The 18,048-nt window shown below is 54.4% G+C and overlaps 5 protein-coding genes across 5 annotated transcripts; 2 read left to right on the forward strand and 3 right to left on the reverse strand.

The window, feature by feature from the left end:
• Positions 1-1,313: 1,313 nt before the first annotated feature.
• Positions 1,314-3,013, forward strand: GCG54_00014454 (uncharacterized protein; the record flags this gene model as incomplete). The annotated part of the gene is made up of 3 exons (XM_045414286.1): positions 1,314-1,582; positions 1,636-2,160; positions 2,230-3,013. The coding sequence occupies 3 exons, from the start codon at positions 1,314-1,316 to the stop codon at positions 3,011-3,013; spliced, it is 1,578 nt and encodes a 525-aa protein (XP_045270864.1).
• A 1,949-nt stretch (positions 3,014-4,962) lies between these two features.
• Positions 4,963-9,581, forward strand: GCG54_00014455 (ZEB2-regulated ABC transporter 1; the record flags this gene model as incomplete). Its single annotated transcript, XM_045414287.1, has 3 exons — positions 4,963-5,706; positions 5,764-7,834; positions 7,888-9,581. 3 exons carry the CDS (start codon positions 4,963-4,965, stop codon positions 9,579-9,581), a joined length of 4,509 nt encoding a protein of 1,502 aa, XP_045270865.1.
• A 180-nt stretch (positions 9,582-9,761) lies between these two features.
• On the reverse strand, positions 9,762-11,918 carry GCG54_00014456 (uncharacterized protein; the record flags this gene model as incomplete). The annotated part of the gene is made up of 2 exons (XM_045414288.1): positions 9,762-11,353; positions 11,528-11,918. 2 exons carry the CDS (start codon positions 11,916-11,918, stop codon positions 9,762-9,764), a joined length of 1,983 nt encoding a protein of 660 aa, XP_045270866.1.
• Positions 11,919-12,647: 729 nt separating this feature from the next.
• GCG54_00014457 (uncharacterized protein) lies at positions 12,648-13,297 on the reverse strand (the record flags this gene model as incomplete). The annotated part of the gene is made up of 3 exons (XM_045414289.1): positions 12,648-12,668; positions 12,725-12,862; positions 12,920-13,297. The coding sequence occupies 3 exons, from the start codon at positions 13,295-13,297 to the stop codon at positions 12,648-12,650; spliced, it is 537 nt and encodes a 178-aa protein (XP_045270867.1).
• Positions 13,298-15,422: 2,125 nt separating this feature from the next.
• On the reverse strand, positions 15,423-17,493 carry GCG54_00014458 (putative quinate permease; the record flags this gene model as incomplete). The annotated part of the gene is made up of 8 exons (XM_045414290.1): positions 15,423-15,528; positions 15,598-15,837; positions 15,889-15,915; positions 16,001-16,110; positions 16,159-16,364; positions 16,451-17,104; positions 17,156-17,313; positions 17,393-17,493. The coding sequence occupies 8 exons, from the start codon at positions 17,491-17,493 to the stop codon at positions 15,423-15,425; spliced, it is 1,602 nt and encodes a 533-aa protein (XP_045270868.1).
• Between the last annotated feature and the right edge of the window lie 555 nt (positions 17,494-18,048).

Raw genomic sequence — 18,048 nt, forward strand, 5'->3', positions numbered from 1 at the left:
TAGTTTGGCTCATGGGCGAAATCCCTCTCGTTATGTAGCTTGTCTTCACGTGCGCAATGTGAGCCCATCACTAAGTATGGATCCCCGAGATTATCAACGTCCTCCCGGAATACGACAGAGACGGACTTGCAACTCTCCAAATCTCTTTCCAAGCCCCGTGGCACAACCAGTACTGGAACTTGAAGATATGGCATGCTTCGATCTGATTTCAAAAGTCACCGTATTAGCCAAAATCACTCTGTTCTCGATACTGGGTGTTAGCACAATGCATATTTGAGTTCCTAGTCTTCCGACCTACTAATGCATGAATTTGACTAATTAAATTATCTTAGCGCAGATTTTCTTTGCAGTTTGCTCTTCTAGTTTCTGTTCCGGATCGAATACATGAGCAGTATCAACTTCTTTCCAACCGACGCTACTGTGGAAGCATATTGCTAAAGGAAATCTAAAGACATTCTGCCTTCGTTCGCCAAAAATAAGTATTTGTTTTTAAGTCCTGTATCCATCCGCTTCAGTTGCCCCGAAGAGTGAAAGAACTGCTGTGACAAAAAGCTTCAAGATGATGAGGAAGTCCTGCATTTCTCTAGACTCCTTTTGATGACAATTCGTGGAACAAAGTACTGAAAAGTTTTAGACTGAGATGTACAAGTACTGCGTCGGCCGCTAGGCTGATGTGGTGGCAGTCATACTCGTATCGCTTTCTTCGCCTTCATTCTTCTCACCCCTTTTTTAACACAGAAAGTTTCAGCTAATTCCAAAGCAGGAATGAAGTTATACTTTGTGATAGAATGTATGCGTTGATATAAAATCTGATTATTTACTATTATCCGCTAACAATTGCGTGAATGACTCTTTGAATGCAAGAAACACCATGAGCGCGTTGAAACTCCCGACTTGGTTGAGTCACGGCCATCGCAACCACAAAACCCCGACGGACATCAGAAATTTCAAAACCAACAAATGTTGGCGCCATATGTCGCGCACGCCCTTTGCGCCCTTGACGTATGCTTAAAAGCCGTGACACCCTGACGGATCCGCAAACTATTAAGTAATTTTTCCTCATTAGAGACTGAATGGTTCCATTTTTACACATCCGAACATGGGGCTCTTCCGGGGCTCCACGCTCGGCCGATCTCGGGCACATCGGTCGAAATTTTGCACAATGAAGTATTTCTACGCCGGGTGACCAGTTCGCTGGGTGTATGGCGATATGATGCTGGAGGACTAGCAGTTTCTGAGTGACCTTCTTGTCTGGCGAAGAAGGCAGTCTACGTGGTCACGACCTAGCGCAGCGTTGTGAATCAGGGTTGGCAATGTCGACAACTACGGTTGAGGTTATCAACGCTCCAGCGTCGCCTCTGGCGGAGCTTTCGGCGTCGTCGTCAATTACATCGAGACCTAACCAGCCTGTGTTTCCCGCAGAAGATGCCCAGCATGAAGACATCTCCAAGGGCAAGACGGTGGTAGTCATCTCGTCGGTGACGTGTATCACCGGCATCAGCTCCCTCTTGGCTGGTGTGGTTACCGTCTGCATCCCTGCAATGGCAAAGGATGTGAATCTTGAAGGCAACCTACTGCTTTGGTATGAGCCTTGGAGACACCCTGCCGGTGAACCATTGCTAACACCCCGTGAAGGCCTGCCTCGGTGTATGCCCTGACCTGCGGTTGCACTCTGCTCCTGTCAGGTGCGATGGCCGATCTCTTCGGAGCTCGGCAACTCTATCTCTTGGGATGCTTCCTCCAATCGGCCTTCACCCTCGCCTGCGGCTTAGCCAACACCGGAATCCAGCTGATTATGTTCCGCGCCTTCGCCGGCGTCGCGATCTCTATGTGCCTGCCATCTGCTGTCAGTATCATCACACACGCATTCCCATCAGGCAAGCGACGGAATATCGCGTTCGCCTCCATGGGCGGCGGCCAGCCCATTGGATTCTCCATCGGTCTCAGTGTGGGCGGTGTCTTCACAGACACCATCGGCTGGAGATGGGGGTTCCACATCGCGGCCATCATCAACACCGTCATCTTCCTAATCGCCCTTAAGTGGCTGCCGAGTATCGGTAAGCGCGAACCGGTGACCTGGAACCGCTTCCTGACCGAGGTGGATTGGATCGGGGCGTTCCTGGCGAGCGGCTTCCTGGCGATGGTCTCCTATGTTCTTGCGTAAGTCCAGCCCTGCGACGATCGGCAAAACCCAAAGATGAGACGAGACAAACTAACCCGCCCCTCCAGCGTCATGACCGAGAGCCTAAGTGGCATCAAGAAACCAGCCAACATTGTTCTCTTGGTCGTCTCGGGGGTCTTGATCGGCAGCTTCATCGGATGGGTCGAGCGGCAAGAGCGCCTCGGCCGCCCAGCCATCATCCCGAACTCGCTGTGGAAGAACCGCAGCTTCACCAGCATCTGCGTCAGCGTCTTCATGGTCTGGGGCGCCTTCAATGCGACCGAGCAGCTGAGCTCCTTCTACCTGCAGTATGTGCAGCGGCTCTCGGCGATCGACACCTCGGTCCGCTTCCTCCCGGCCCCGGTGGGCGGCGTGCTCGCCAATGTCGTCGCCGGGCTCGTGGTGCACCGCGTCCGGGCCGACCTCGCGATCCTCATCGCCGTGGCCCTCGCGGCGCTGTCCCCGATCCTGATGGCCGTCGCGGACCCGGCGTGGAACTACTGGTACTGCATCTTCTGGGCCATGTTCATGAACGCCATCGGCGCGGATACGCTCTTCACTATCTCGAACTTGCTGATCACCTCGCTGTTCCCGTCGAGGACGCAGGGTGTTGCAGGCGGCGTGTACAACACCATCGCCCAGATCGGCAAAAGCGTGGGGTTGGCGTCGTCGGGCGCGATTGCGAGTGCCGTGACGGCCAAGTCAGGTGTGGCGGACAAGGAGAGCCCAACGGCGCTGCTGGAGGGCTATCGGGCATCGTTCTGGTACTGCTTCGCGCTGTACGGCGCAACCCTGCTCGTGACCATTTGGGGACTCAGAAAGATCGGCAAAGTGGGTGTCAAGAAGGAATGAGAGGGTTGCTGGCGGGAACCCGGAGCAATGGGTCGAGGGACACCTCTATTCTCTCTCACCGTCGCCTCAGTCAGGGGACGGGGGCCGTTCAGTGCGAAATCCGGACGAAATACCCAAAGTTCCAGTGACGCAGCGCAAACTCTACTCTACTCGAAGCGCGTAGATGTGTGCTTGCCAAGACGACGGTGTGAATGCTTACCAAAATTTGTGAGAGCGAAACACGTCAACGGGCTGTTCTGGAATCACGTCCTAAGAAAGCTTGAGAGTCGGGCCGGGGCCAACCCAGCAGATCTTTCTCAGAGTTCGGCGTGTCGGTGCGGGGAGGACCCGCGTGTTGTGTGCGGCGAAAGCGGGCGAAGGTGGACAGACTGACTCAGCGGCCTGAGTTTCCACCAGCCGGTCGCATGCCTTCGAGAGCCCGAAGGTGTGGGAAGGGACACAGACGGGATGGGGCTGGAGATAAGGGGGGGAACAGATCTAGAATTATGAACCGTCTCATGAACTGCACGTGGAAACACACAGTGATACTGAAGAGTTGTTTCCGCTAGCCAAGTGTTAGTCTCGTAAATATGGATCTGGGCTTTCTACATTATGCATCGTGCTAAAACTGCGGACTGGCGTCATTGTGAGAGATCGGACTCTTGATAGTGATCCCGGAGCCCGACATGTTGAACTCCGACTTTACTGACTAAAGCCAGCCTGCGAAAAGGGGGGACAGAGAGGAGCCCTTTCAGTGGGAAATTGTGCTCGTACACGGTAAGCAAAGTGATCTGGCTTGTTTACATATCGCAACCCCTATCTCCCCCAAAGTCCGACGGATCCACTGCAAAACCCAGCCAAAATTCCGCAGTCGGGGAGATTCAATTGTTGGTAAGCCTCATCGCATCGGTGCGTATTTGACAGCCGCAGCAACAGCAGCAGCCCTGCCGAGAACGCGAATCTCCCGAAAGAGGGTCCGCCAGCGGAAAGTGGAAATCACTGCAACTCAAGATTTACGAGCAGTGCAGGGCAGAGAGATATACGGACTTACGGACCAAAGAGAGAAAGGGGGAACAATCCACTGCACCAGTCATATTTACGAGTGCCGTGGGCTAGTGCCCGATGGGGGGCCACCATGATGCAATCGGAACACGGTTAACACAGTTCAGGACACCTCGGCCGAATTCCAGCAGATCGCACCGCCGCAACAGGCCTAGCCAGCGACCCTGACTCGTCTCTGGGGCCGCGGCGCGGCTCCTGCGTGGCTTACGGTAAGCACCTCTCGGGGCCTTGGAGCTCCCCGACGACGGGTTGCGGACTCGAGCTGTGCCTTCAACACCCCGCCCGGACCGTAATCCATGGTGTTGGGAACGCGGGAGCGGCCAGCCTACAGACCGTGCCACAGGAGAAGACGGGACCACCCACGCATACAGATGCTCACACACATCAGACGGGCTGACATATCCAGCCCTTGCCGCAAATGGAACAGTTTCGGGGTGGTGAGAAGGGTCGTCGGGCGGGAACTACAGGGGCATGACCTCATTGCCACTTCACCGGGGCCGGCGGTCGGGCGGGTGCTCTGCGAACTCCGCACACACAGCACAGCTTGAGTCGACTGTTGACTCGGCCGCGCCAAACAACAAACTTCAGCACTGGGGAAAGATGGGCTGGGCTTGGCGGCTTGCGGCGCCTTATTCGGTGGTCCCGGTGTTGGTTCATGTCCGCAAACGCACACTTCTCTCTCGTCTTGCTTCTTTGATATAATAACACAGTCATCCCATTCATGCTATCCTTCTTGTTACTTCCCCAGATCTCATCAACAACAATCGAGTGTAACCGTCTGTGAACGTTTCAACTTACACAATACATCAACATCACACACAGATCACCAACCACACTGTTCGAAGATCAAATACTCTTAATAACACCAAGCTCACTTGAGCTTAGCCATTGGCAACACACCCCCAACCATGGCACAACAACGAACCGACACACGAGACTCGTCAGGCTCCTCAATCACAATGAACGGCAGAGCCTCATCAGATCAATGGGAGGCCAGCTTCGCCCCCATCAACACCGGCAAGAACAATGGCGACTCATCAGACGACAACGCCACCCTGTCCAGCCCTATGAGAGATACCCACCGCGACACAATGATGATTGAGGAGGAGGACAGGAGAGAGCTTCAGAGAATCGCAACCACGCTTTCACGGCGCCAGAGCGGTGCCAGCTTCGGCGAGCCTCAACTTTCAAACATCGCAACCAACGATCCCTCCCTCGACCCCACAAGCAAGTCCTTTGACCTCTCAAAATGGCTGCAGAGGATCATGCAGCAGATGTCCAACGAGGGCATCAGCATCAAGAAGGCCGGTGTCGCCTACAAGGATCTCAACGTCTCCGGTACTGGTGCCGCCCTGCAGCTCCAGCAGACCGTGGGCTCTTTCCTCGCGGCGCCGCTGAGGATCGGCGAGCACCTGAGCTTCGGCAAGAAGGAGCCGAAGAGGATCCTCCACAACTTTGATGGTCTTCTCAACAGCGGCGAGCTTCTGATCGTTCTGGGCCGTCCCGGATCTGGATGCAGTACTCTGCTCAAGACCATGACCGGTGAGCTTCACGGTCTGAGCTTGGGACACGACTCTGTCATCCACTACAACGGTATCCCTCAGAAGAGGATGGTGAAGGAGTTCAAGGGTGAGACTGTCTACAACCAAGAGGTTCGTCACTTCATCCACAATCTCATTTTTGACATGTAGCTAACGCACCTTTCACAGGTTGACAAGCACTTCCCCCATCTCACGGTCGGCCAAACCCTCGAGTTCGCCGCCGCCGTCCGTACACCCTCCAAGAGGCTCCAGGGCATGACCCGCGATGAGATGTCCAAGAAGGCCGCCCAGATCGTCATGGCCGTCTGCGGTCTCAGCCACACCTACAACACCAAGGTCGGCAACGACTTCGTTCGCGGCGTCTCTGGCGGTGAGCGCAAGCGTGTCAGCATTGCCGAGATGATGCTCGCCGGATCCCCCATGTGCGCGTGGGACAACAGCACCCGCGGCTTGGACTCCGCGACCGCCCTGAAGTTTGTCCAGGCTCTGCGCCTCGCGTCCGACTTCACCGGCAGCGCCAACGCCGTCGCCATCTACCAGGCCTCCCAGGCCATCTACGACCTCTTCGACAAGGCCGTCGTCCTCTACGAGGGTCGCCAGATCTACTTTGGCCCCGCCAGCGCCGCCAAGGCGTACTTCGAGCGGATGGGATGGGAGTGCCCTCAGCGCCAGACGACTGGTGACTTCCTCACTTCCGTCACCAACCCCCAGGAGCGCCGTGCCCGCCCAGGCATGGAGAACCAGGTCCCTCGCACGCCTGAGGACTTTGAGATGTACTGGCGTCAGTCCCCTGAGTACGCCGCCCTCCGCCAGGAGATTGAGCTGCACCAGGAGGCCTACCCCATGGACTCCAACAGCCAGGCTCTCACCGAGATGCGGCAGATGAAGAACGAGAGACAGGCGAAGCACGTCCGCCCCAAATCCCCCTACACCATCTCCATGGCGATGCAGGTTGGCCTGACCACCAAGCGCGCCTACCAGAGGATATGGAACGACATGTCGGCAACAGCAACATCTGCAGTCATCAACCTCATGATGGCTCTCATCATCGGCTCGGTCTTCTACGGTACTCCTGACTCTACTTCCGGTTTCTATGCCAAGGGCTCTGTTCTCTTCCAGGCTATCCTCATGAACGCTCTCACTGCCATCTCCGAGATCAACAGTCTCTACGATCAACGTCCAATTGTCGAAAAGCACGCCTCCTACGCCTTCTATCACCCTGCCGCTGAAGCCATCGCCGGAATCACCGCAGATATCCCGATCAAGTTCATCACGGCAACAACCTTCAATCTCGTGCTCTACTTCCTCGCCGGACTGCGACGCGAGCCTGGCCAGTTCTTCCTGTACTTCCTGATCACCTACATCTCCACCTTCGTCATGAGCGCCGTCTTCCGAACAATGGCCGCCATCACCAAGACCGTGTCGCAGGCCATGATGCTTGCTGGTGTCCTGGTCCTGGCTCTCGTCATCTACACCGGCTTCGTCGTTCGTGTTCCCCAGATGGTCGACTGGTTTGGCTGGATCCGATGGATCAACCCCATCTTCTACGCCTTCGAGATTCTCATCGCCAACGAGTTCCACGGTCGTGAGTTCACCTGCTCGGAGATCATCCCCTCGTACACCCCCCTCAACGGCGACTCCTGGATCTGCTCTGCCGTCGGCGCCATCGCTGGCCAGCGCACTGTTAGTGGCGATGCGTTCATCAACACCAACTACCAGTACTACTACTCCCACGTCTGGAGGAACTTCGGCATCCTGCTGGCTTTCCTGTTCTTCTTCATGATCATCTACTTCGTCGCCACCGAGCTCAACTCCGCCACCACCAGCTCCGCCGAGGTCCTCGTCTTCCAGCGCGGCCACGTTCCCGCCTACCTCCAGGATGGCGTCAACCGCAGTGTGTCCAACGAGGAGATGGCCGTCCCTGTCAAGAGCAAGAACAGCGAGCCTGATGCCAACGTCAGCTCCATCCCGCCCCAGAAAGACATCTTCACCTGGAGAGATGTTGTCTACGACATTGAGATCAAGGGAGAGCCCCGTCGGTTGCTTGATCACGTTGACGGCTGGGTCAAGCCTGGAACTCTCACCGCTCTCATGGGTGTTAGTGGCGCTGGCAAGACTACTCTTCTCGATGTCCTCGCTCAGCGCACTACCATGGGTGTCATCACCGGCGACATGTTCGTCAACGGCAAGCCTCTCGACGCCAGCTTCCAGCGCAAGACTGGCTACGTTCAGCAGCAGGGTAAGCAGCCTCTCCCTCACTCCCACTCAAGCTTAATTGCTAACATCTCCTAGATCTCCACCTGGCCACCGCAACTGTCCGTGAGAGCTTGCGCTTCAGCGCCATGCTCCGACAGCCCAAGACCGTCAGCAAGGAGGAGAAGTATGCCTTCGTCGAGGAGGTTATCGACATGCTCAACATGCGCGACTTCGCCGACGCTGTCGTCGGTATCCCCGGTGAAGGCCTCAATGTCGAGCAGCGCAAGCTCCTCACCATCGGCGTCGAACTCGCAGCCAAGCCCAAGCTTCTTCTATTCCTCGATGAGCCTACTAGTGGTCTCGACTCCCAGAGCTCCTGGGCTATCTGCGCCTTCCTCCGCAAGCTGGCTGACGCCGGCCAAGCCGTCCTCTGCACCGTCCACCAGCCCAGCGCTATCCTGTTCCAGCAATTCGACCGTCTCCTCTTCCTTGCCCGTGGCGGCAAGACTGTGTACTTTGGCGATATCGGCGACAACTCGCGCACTCTTCTGAACTACTTCGAGTCCCACGGTGCTCGCAAGTGTGACGATGATGAGAACCCTGCTGAGTACATGCTTGAGATTGTCAACAACGGAACCAACTCACGCGGAGAGGATTGGCACAGCGTTTGGAAGTCGAGCCAGGAGCGCACCGGCGTGTCTGCTGAACTCGAGCGCATCCACCTCGAAAAGGCCAACGAGCAGGTCGCCGGCACCGAGGAGGCTGGCGCTCACTCTGAGTTCGCCATGCCTTTCACCACCCAGCTCACCGAGGTTACCGTCCGCGTCTTCCAGCAATACTGGCGCATGCCCAACTACGTCTTCGCCAAGTTCGTCCTCGGCATCGCCGCCGGCCTCTTCGTCGGCTTCTCCTTCTACAAGGCGAACGGCACTATGGCGGGCATGCAGAACGTCGTCTTCGCCGTCTTCATGATCATCACCATCTTCTCTACCATCGTCCAACAGATACAGCCTCACTTCGTCACCCAGCGATCTCTCTACGAAGTCCGCGAGCGCCCCAGCAAGGCCTACTCCTGGAAGGCCTTCATGTTCGCCAACATCATCGTCGAGATCCCCTACCAGATTGTCACCGGCATCCTCATCTTCGCTTGCTTCTACTACCCGGTCATCGGCATCCAGAGCTCCGTCAGACAGGTCACCGTCCTGCTCTTCGCCATCCAGCTCCTCGTCTACGCCTCCTCCTTCGCGCACATGACCATCGCCGCCTTCCCCGACGCCCTCACCGCCTCCGGCGTCGTCACCCTCCTCGTCCTCATGAGCCTTACCTTCTGCGGTGTCCTGCAGTCCCCGACCGCCCTCCCCGGCTTTTGGATCTTCATGTACCGCGTCTCCCCCTTCACCTACTGGGTCGCCGGTATCGTCTCCACCCAGCTGCACGGCCGCCCCGTCACCTGCTCCGCGGACGAGACCTCCGTCTTCAACCCGCCCGCCAACCAGACCTGCGGCGAGTACCTCGCCGACTACCTCAAGATGGCGCCCGGCCAGCTGCAGAACCCCGACGCCACCGAGTCGTGCCGTTACTGCTCGCTCAGCAACGCCGACCAGTACCTCTCCGGCAGCAACATCTTCTACGACGAGCGCTGGCGCAACTTTGGCATCATGTGGGCCTTCATCTTCTTCAACATCTTTGTTGCTGTTGTGTCTTACTACCTTGTCCGCGTCAAGAAGTGGAACTCTGGCTCGTCCAAGACAAAGAAGGAGTCCAAGGGAAAGGGCCCTGCCACTCAATGAGTGCGACTCTGGAATGAATACAGAACAATGAGGACAAAAGCTGTCCAGATATAAACTCTAATAGTCTTTTACAAATTCATGTAGCGAGCGTTGCTTTTCAAGGAGGTATCCCATCATTAGTATAGAATAAACAAGACTTTCAATCATACGCTTTCTTCATTCATGTGCCCTACAATTATGCTATATGATGGTAATTCTTTCATTGCGCCAAGTTGAAAAGAAGCCTGGCGAAAGGAAGCTCGGCAATGATTCCCTGCCCAACTTGAGAACCATCAGCCCAACTCTTTCAAACACCTTGGGTTGGCAGACCGATCTCCCGAGAACCAGCACATAGGCATACTTGTCTTCGCGTCCGAAGTACCCCGTTGTCAAAAGAAAACACCAGATAGGATATTCAACCTCTTCTTGTCGATAGTGCGCACTTGCAGGCGTGCCTCGGATAGAGGTGCGGACAACCTCGCCATTCAGCTCAACATCGGCAGTCCCCAGAAACGAGTCTGTATAGAACTCCCCAGCAGGCCATTCAGTCAAAAAGTAGTGCCGGCCCTCCTGCAACGGCGGTGAATTGTGGAGATACTTTGCCGTGGCCTTGATCAGAAGGCCTTCCAGGATGACTTGCCCGGTTTCCACAGACCCAAACCGATTGATCTCAGAGGCTGGAGTGCATTCCGCTTCGATGACTCGGCACGGTTCCGTGTGTCTCAGACTTTCAACGAAAGAGGATTTCCACCAAGAAACGGCACCGTCGACGGAAGCCCAACTCCATGACGGCGCACCAAGGCATCCCCCCGACTCTTCTAACCGAGATCTGTTCCAGCTTAGATCATGAACTAGTTCCCTTCTCCACAATCCTGCGAGGAACTCGTCGTCCACCCGCTCTTGGAAGACTCGGGAGATCGCCGACAAAGCGACCAGCTTGTCCGCTTGGAAGGTAAGCTTACGCCCTGAATAGGGTGTGACAACCGATTTCCTCCATTGACGATGGAAATAATGGGCATCCTGCGTCGACGCTTTGTCTTCTTTGGCGTGTATTCCCACCGAACCCCTAGACCTCCAGCTGTTTGAACCTTCTATACCTACGTGGGATTTCCTGAGGTCGAATTCGTCGCATTCGCAGTCTTCAAGTGAGCGACAAGCCCATTGGAGCTCGAATTCGCCGAATGAAACAAAACGCTTGGCAAGGGCCCTCTCCTGGAATGCCCATCCTCGCTCAGATAATGGACCGTCAAAGTTTGCCGAGAACAGCGCCTTGCTATGGTCCAACACCGGCCGATAGTGAATTTTGCTGGATTTGCGTGGGCTCGCTGAATACGGCACCGTCACGCTGCCACGGATATGACTGCGGCGGCCCAGGAAGCCCTTCGTGCCGTCAGACGCAGACGACGCGCCCAGAACCAGATAGGCGAAGCCATAGACGTCAGCCATCCTGGCGGCTTCGTACTCCCAATCGAGAACGTCGTCTTGCACGATGCAGAGAGAGTCGATCCAGATGTATCGCATGCCCAGATATCGCGTCACGGCGATGGCGTCTTTGAAGGTTTGCGGCATGCTGCTGAGATCGATTCCGTCCTGGTGCAGCCCGATGTTTGTCTTCAGAGTTCTAAGCGGCTGAGATGGTCCCCAGCAGTGACTTAATGCAATGTACTTTTCGTCTCTTTGTGACAGGTTTGCCGTTATGACAAGTTTTGGGGGTTTGGCGGTGACATCGAGGACTCTGGTCGGCAGAGGGTGATCGGAAGGTGGGCAATCGGTGTGTGAAGTCTGGCATTTTTCTATCCAATGTTTCAAAAGAAGGAGGCATTCTTCCGAGCCAGCAGTGTCCGACATATGACAGTCATAAGGGATACCCTCCCATGGAAACCGAGAATCTAGTTCAAGAATAAGTACAACTAGCATTTATTCTGAGTTCACTTGCAGCAAAACCTTCATATATAATTGCAACATACCGGGATAGTTGTGAAAGATGATTGTCTTCCGTTCAGCCGGAGGCGTGTTCATGTCTGGCATATTGGGGCCCAGGAGGAATTGTTTGCGACCGTCGCGGGCGTTGCGACTGTACACAGCAATTTTGCCTTTGTCAAGGTCTGCAAATTCTATCGCGTGCGTTGTCTTGAGCTCGTCATGCAGAGCGACGATGAGATGACAGAAGTTGCAGTATAGGGAAGCATCGGTCCAGGTCCTTAAGCCGTGCTCACGACTTAGGTTTGCGATACCTTCTGGCTTGAAGCCGCAGGTATCACACCCATTAGTCCTGCGGCCATAGAATGGATTCACATGGCGTCTGATGTGGTCAGGAATCTGGAAGGTTGCATGTGGGTTCGGCCGAGAAGACGACATGTCGCGGTTTGTGGACGGAGCTACCGGTGGAGGAAATGGTTCACGACAGCCGGATCACATCTTTTCTTCTGGGTCAGCTGACTACATTTTACAGAATGATGTAATCCGTGGGGCTTATTGTATTGACTGGGGGGTTCGGCAGCCGAGGAAATGGTTCGACTTGTCGGTGCTCTGTGATTGAGCACCAACAGGACTGGGGCTTGCCAAGCTGGGGTTCTCATCGCCGAATTTCGTAACCATCATGCAATTGACTGTACACAACATCACGAGATCATATGAATATATTTGTTGGGAGTACGATTCAAGGTCACCAATGCCAAACTGGGCAGACACCGTACACCAACAAAGGTAATGATGGGGTAAAATCTGAGGCTTGATTCATGGTTGACAAAGTTAGTTGAGACAGACTTCACTTGTCAGATGACACTTACCTCACCTGCCCTGCGAATGCTTGATTTGCCAGATGACTTACCACTCAGTCTCGCAATATCACGGTGGCATCAGAGACGAGATATTCGAACCATCAAATCACCAGAATTCACCAGCAAGTTTACAGCACCACATGAGAGCTAGCGCACGGCGCAGTCTCATTTTTTAGAGGTCTTCGACGCTGGGCTGTCTCAAATTACATCTTTTGAACTCCACCATCGCCATCCCGGCATAAGTTGTCCCGTACGAAGCTATTCCGTAGATTCCCACAGAACTATTCACGTCTACACGGCATCGCATCTATTTGCCGCCCTTCTTGGCCTGTGATTGCATCAGTCTCAAATTCTGATACTTTTATGGCATGTGTAGAGACTTACGGCTTGCTTGTTCTTCTCATTCTGCTTGCGGCCGTCCTTGAACTCGCCACCAAGCTTGTTGAGGGTGGCGTTATCCTTCTTAGGGTTGCCCGTAAGGCCCTTGGCTTGCTTGGACTCCTTGGCTTGGGCACCTTGAACCTAAAGTTCCAAAATTAGTACCGAGATCGCATCGTTCGCATTTCCGAGATATCTCACCTTCTTCAGGCCATCGTTCAGTTGCTTGTTCTTAGGGTCGGCGTTCTTCTGGTTCTTTGCGCGTTGATTCTGTCCAGCCTTAATGTCCTTTTGAAGATTGGCCTTCTCCTTGGGGAAGTTCTTGGTTCCCTCGGCCTTCTGCACCTTCTTGACGTCCTTGGACTCGTTCTTCTGGATGTTGATGTTCTTGTCGATGCCCTTGACCTCCTTCGAGGTTGACTTGGAGCTACCCTTGTTGCCGCCACCCTTCTTGCCACCGTTATTGGCCCGCGCCTCAAGTGCCTCGAGAGCTTCTCCGTCTGCCTGTGCCGGTACTGGCAGGGCAGCAACGAAGGAGAAGAAGAGGAAGATGGAGAGGATGAGCTGAGTGAAACGCATTTTGAAAGGCCTTTTTTTTATTTTTTAGAAGGACTGAATGGTATTAATAATAGACCAATAGGATTATTTGATGAGGGACCAGCCGGTGGATGCAAGACGTGAAAGACGTGAAAGTCTGATGAGAATAGAAGGCAGTCCCGAGGAGATGGGCGATTTCCGGTCCATATATGTAGAGAATCCGTTGACTGTCCCGAGATCACCATTTGCGAGTCATCATCTCTAATGGAGGAGCACATGCGCCGTTGTCCGAGGGACATCGAGCCATCTGGCCATCACCCACCGCAGGATGGCTCCGAGTCCTTCAGCCGTGATGCTTTCGAGATCGTTTCGCTCTTCCGTGATTGAAGCTCCCGGAGTGTCGCAACCCACACAGCGATTGCGCCCGCTCTCTCGTCCGAAGTCAGGAAGTATTGACAAGCGACAAGCTTTTGGGTGGAGTCGAGACGAAGAAAGTTTAGCCGCACATGTGTTTTGGGCTGAACCTAGATGCCAAGGCCTGTTTCCCTTTCTAAGCTTTCGGGACATTATTCCACTTTAGATGCCAAGATACGTGGCTCTCTCGCTCGGCCGCGATTGCGCTGTTTGACGCGAACCTGTCCGTTCATAGGGTGCAACAAGGCAGGAGGAAACAAGCTTGGCTGGATTCAAGATGGAAGCCACACTAGGGCCAAGTTGGAGATAACTCTCTGCGAAGCGGGAAGTAAACTGAAGATGACACGCTTCATCCCAATGACCTAGTAGAAAGCAATCTGAAATCCGGTCGCTTCGCACAAACCGAGGTTTACTTCCCATCGAGGAATCACGATGACCTGCGGCATGTTGCGAGAGTCAGAATTTGCTCATAGAGAAGGAGGTCACGGGGGCAGAATCAGTTCATTCCGGCTACCGAGGCCGTGGCGCCACAAAGTCGCCGGTCGACTGGGACGAACTCTGCAGATCAGGGCGATCATATCAGGGCAAAAGATGCCTCCTGTGTGGTCCGTCAGACCGCATTCGTAACATGAGGCCTACGTCGGGCTTCTCCAAACGAACAACAGGGCACCCTCCACATGGGCCCCCGAAAACGAGGCTCCACATCCGCACCAGGACAAAGTGAGTAGCGGATGCTCATCCGGTGTCTGGCAGACTGTAAACACGCTACTCGCGGCTCCCACCGCCCTGCAAGGCGTGCGGCCGGCCTCCACCTTTTCTCCGCGTTGCCGCCTTCCCCGCGGCAAGGTGGAGTAAAGAAAGTTTAAGCTATCGGGACTTGACATAATTCTCGCGACATAAACTCCTGACTAGTGCCGAAAGCCCTAAGCTTCTTTTTCATCGTTGTTTTAGCCATGTTGGAGGATTAAGCTTATCGCCTGCTAACTTCTTATGACGCTGCAATGCAGGAAGGAGTAATTAGGCAAGTGAATTAGAGTCCGACGTTGAGTCCTTGGTGCCCTTAACCAGGGTGTGTCCTAGGTGATCTACCGATCATCGTCTGAAGATTGTGCTCACGACAATGTTACAACATGATCTCCGTCCGTCCAAACAACACCGCCAAGAAAGGTCCGTCGCCAAGAGCTGCCAATGATGTGCCGTTCACTGCACCGTCGATCCCTCTCCGAGCGCTCGGCTCCGTTGACGAGTCAAACATATTCGTTCGCATTATTCTCTCATTACAAGCCATGACTAAAACGCCCTTACTCGTGAATCCGATCTGGCCTGTTCATTGCGCGTCAACCAGCACAAAAGCAGGTCTAGCCGTAAGTAAGGCGTACCGTCTCATCACTTCCCCCCGTTTCAAGCGCGCGCGCGTTCAAGGTTGAGGGCCACCCCGGCGCTAGTCGGAGCTTATTAACGAGCGTTGAGTCTCAGGACAACGGGACTGCAACTTCCCGCGTCTGTCTCATGCGCAACATTCTCAAGGCGCTCAAAGCAACGATGCGGGCAGAGTTATAATTTGAGGCTTGCTGCATAGTACGTGCAGGCGGCAGATCACCATCCCCCTTTCGGCGTGACGCGTGGTCGGAAATACGGCAAGCTGAGTCCCACTTGTGCCGGGTCATCCCAACTATGTGCCGGCGGCATTTAGATAACTTCCGGATATGTCCTTCAGGGTGTGCAAAGCTGCTAAATCCTAACTTGAGGCACATTACGCTTCGTCGACACGGTCAACCTCACGAATATTCTGGTCCAGACTCTTCCGATCATCCGCCTTCGCTTGTTGGCTGTGAACCTGGCGATCACCTTCATATCCACTAAGGTGAAGAGTTAGTTGGTTGCACCGAGATGTGTTCAGTCTTTGGAGGAAGCAGATGAGAACATACAATAGCGCATCCATCTGGTCGATTGTGACACCCTTGGTCTCAGGAAGAAAGAAGAATGCCCAAACGGTGGCCGTGAGCATCCAGCAGGCAAAGAAAAACCATACGCCGTAGCTGAGACTACTAAAGATGTACGGCAATGCTTTCGTGATGATGAACTGAATGAGCCACTGCGTGAAGGCCGCGAAGGTTCCCGTAAGATTTCGAAGAGCGCCGGGGAAGATCTCAGCCGAAACGATCCAACTAGGAGGAGTTAGTATTGCCGTCACGCAATTGCATCTAGTCGCGACTTACGGAATACCGTTGAGACCGAAGGACCAACTAGGGTAGCACGTGTTAGCTTAATGTTAATTCTTTATGCAATTTAAAGGGCTGAAGTTACGACTTAGAGATGAAATAAACTCACAAGACGGAATAAATCATAATAGCCGCAGTAGCAGCTTGGCCACCTGATTTAGTGGATGACGAGAGTTCACCACCTGCAGCAATGATCGGGGCCGGGTTTCCGACCTGCAGCTGTTAGAGCCTAAAACAGGCTTTGGTGATCTTCCAGAAGAAGCTTACCTTTACATAAGCACCGACAAACCACAAGCAAAGTGAACACGCCAGTGAAGATATGATGGTGGGTCGACGACGACCCCAAATGTCGATGAGAGCTCCATAGAATATGATAGAGGCGACGGCCTTGACCAAACCATAGATTCCAGTGTACAAAGCCACATCAGAGATACCGATAGAGCCGAAGAGTGTTGGAGAGTAGTAGTTGATAGCTGACAGTTTGTTAGAGACTGTCGATTTCGGCATGAAACGCGACAAATGTAGAGAAAATCTGTGGCTAGGAATGCTTCAAACTTACCTGCGGCACCAGACATGTTCTGTAAAGTGAAGGCAACGAACACAAGCAAAAGGCGGTTCCACATGCCCTTTCGCGACAGCTCAGACAGAGAGCCGCGGATGTATGCCCAGAACCCGTTACCATAAGCCTTCGCGACAGCCGCTTCCTCCGCAAGTCTCGCGCGGATCATTTCAACCTCTTCTTGCATGTACTGATGGTCTTCCGGAAGATGTCGGAGCGCCACGAGGACTTTGGCTCCCTCTTCCTCCCGTCCCTTTCTGTAAAGCCACAGCGGCGACTCGTGCAGGAAGAAGCCTCCGATGAGCAAGCCACCTGCAGGGATGAGCTGGACAGCCATGGGCAGGCGCCAGGACGCGGAGCTGTTCGGGTTCATGTTTTGATTGATGCCGTAGTTGATCCAGAAACCGATGAGAGAGCCGGTCTGGTATGTGACTTCAAATAAGCCGGTCAGTATACCACGGATGGAGGGAATCGACAGCTCGGCGATGTAGGACGGCACAGTCGCGGTGATAACGCCGCAGCCCCAGCCGGTCAAAGCTCGGCCGGCATACATTGATGCTAAGTCATTCGTGGCAGCGACCATGGGAATCGCGCCTGCGAGGAAGACCAGATTGCTGATGATAAGAGCCCATTTACGGCCGACATACTCGGTGACTTTGACAATTAGCTTGGTTCCATCACTGCGAGATAGCTACGACTTCATACTGAAGAAGCACATAAGCGCGCCGCCGAGCGCGCCAGCCTGGAAGGCCGACGTGATGTTTGACGATATCTCTTTCGACGTAGCCGAAGTGATGCCGAAGTCTCTCACGAAACTAGCTCGCGCGATTGTTGTTCCGATAAACGCCGAGTCGTACCCAAACCTGGGAAACAGTGTCAGTGAGGCGCTTGGTCTTGAGTCTTCGCCGCGAATAATTTGGACCAGCAAGCTTGGGAACATACAGCAGGGATCCTGTCGCAATAATCGCAGACTCAATGTAGAGGCGCCAATTGTACACCTCCTTCGGCGTGGGCCGATCCTCGACCGCGCGAAAGCCGCCCATCCTGCGTTGCTATTGGTGAGCCCTAAGAGGCTGGCTGGGTTGGTTGAAACGTTGCGACAAGCTTCAAAGATGTATGCAAGTCTGTTTTAAGCTTTGAAGACCTTGGCCAGCTGCATACAATCACACGCGCATTGCAGGAAAGAAACAAAAAAAAGTGAGCGAAAGCAGGAGAAGGTTCCGAGGAAGACGAGGTTCATCCTCGATTTCCGTTACTTATCCCCGCAGAAGATCACCCTTCCCCCCGTCCCACACTCGGTCCACGGGTGCGGGGGAAATCTGGGGAATGGCGCGCCTGCCTCGCGGGCCTGGCACTCTGGTTTTGGAGATGACCGGGGTTTGTATGGGCGCGCACGTCGCCCTCATTAACCCGACACCGACGCATTTCCAAGGCAGAGTTGCACCAATGGGGCCGATCTGACCCGAGGAACAGGGGAAGCTGGTGAGGAAACGGCGTGGCAATTGGAGAAGGGCCTGGCGATGGTGGGGTTGTTGGAGCTGAGTGCCCTTGGGATTGGACAGTTTGATCACGTTCCTGGCTCGGTGGCTGGGGTGATG

Source organism: Colletotrichum gloeosporioides (assembly GCF_011800055.1).
Source record: "Colletotrichum gloeosporioides strain Lc1 chromosome Unknown consensus_6, whole genome shotgun sequence".
NCBI lineage: Eukaryota > Fungi > Ascomycota > Sordariomycetes > Glomerellales > Glomerellaceae > Colletotrichum > Colletotrichum gloeosporioides.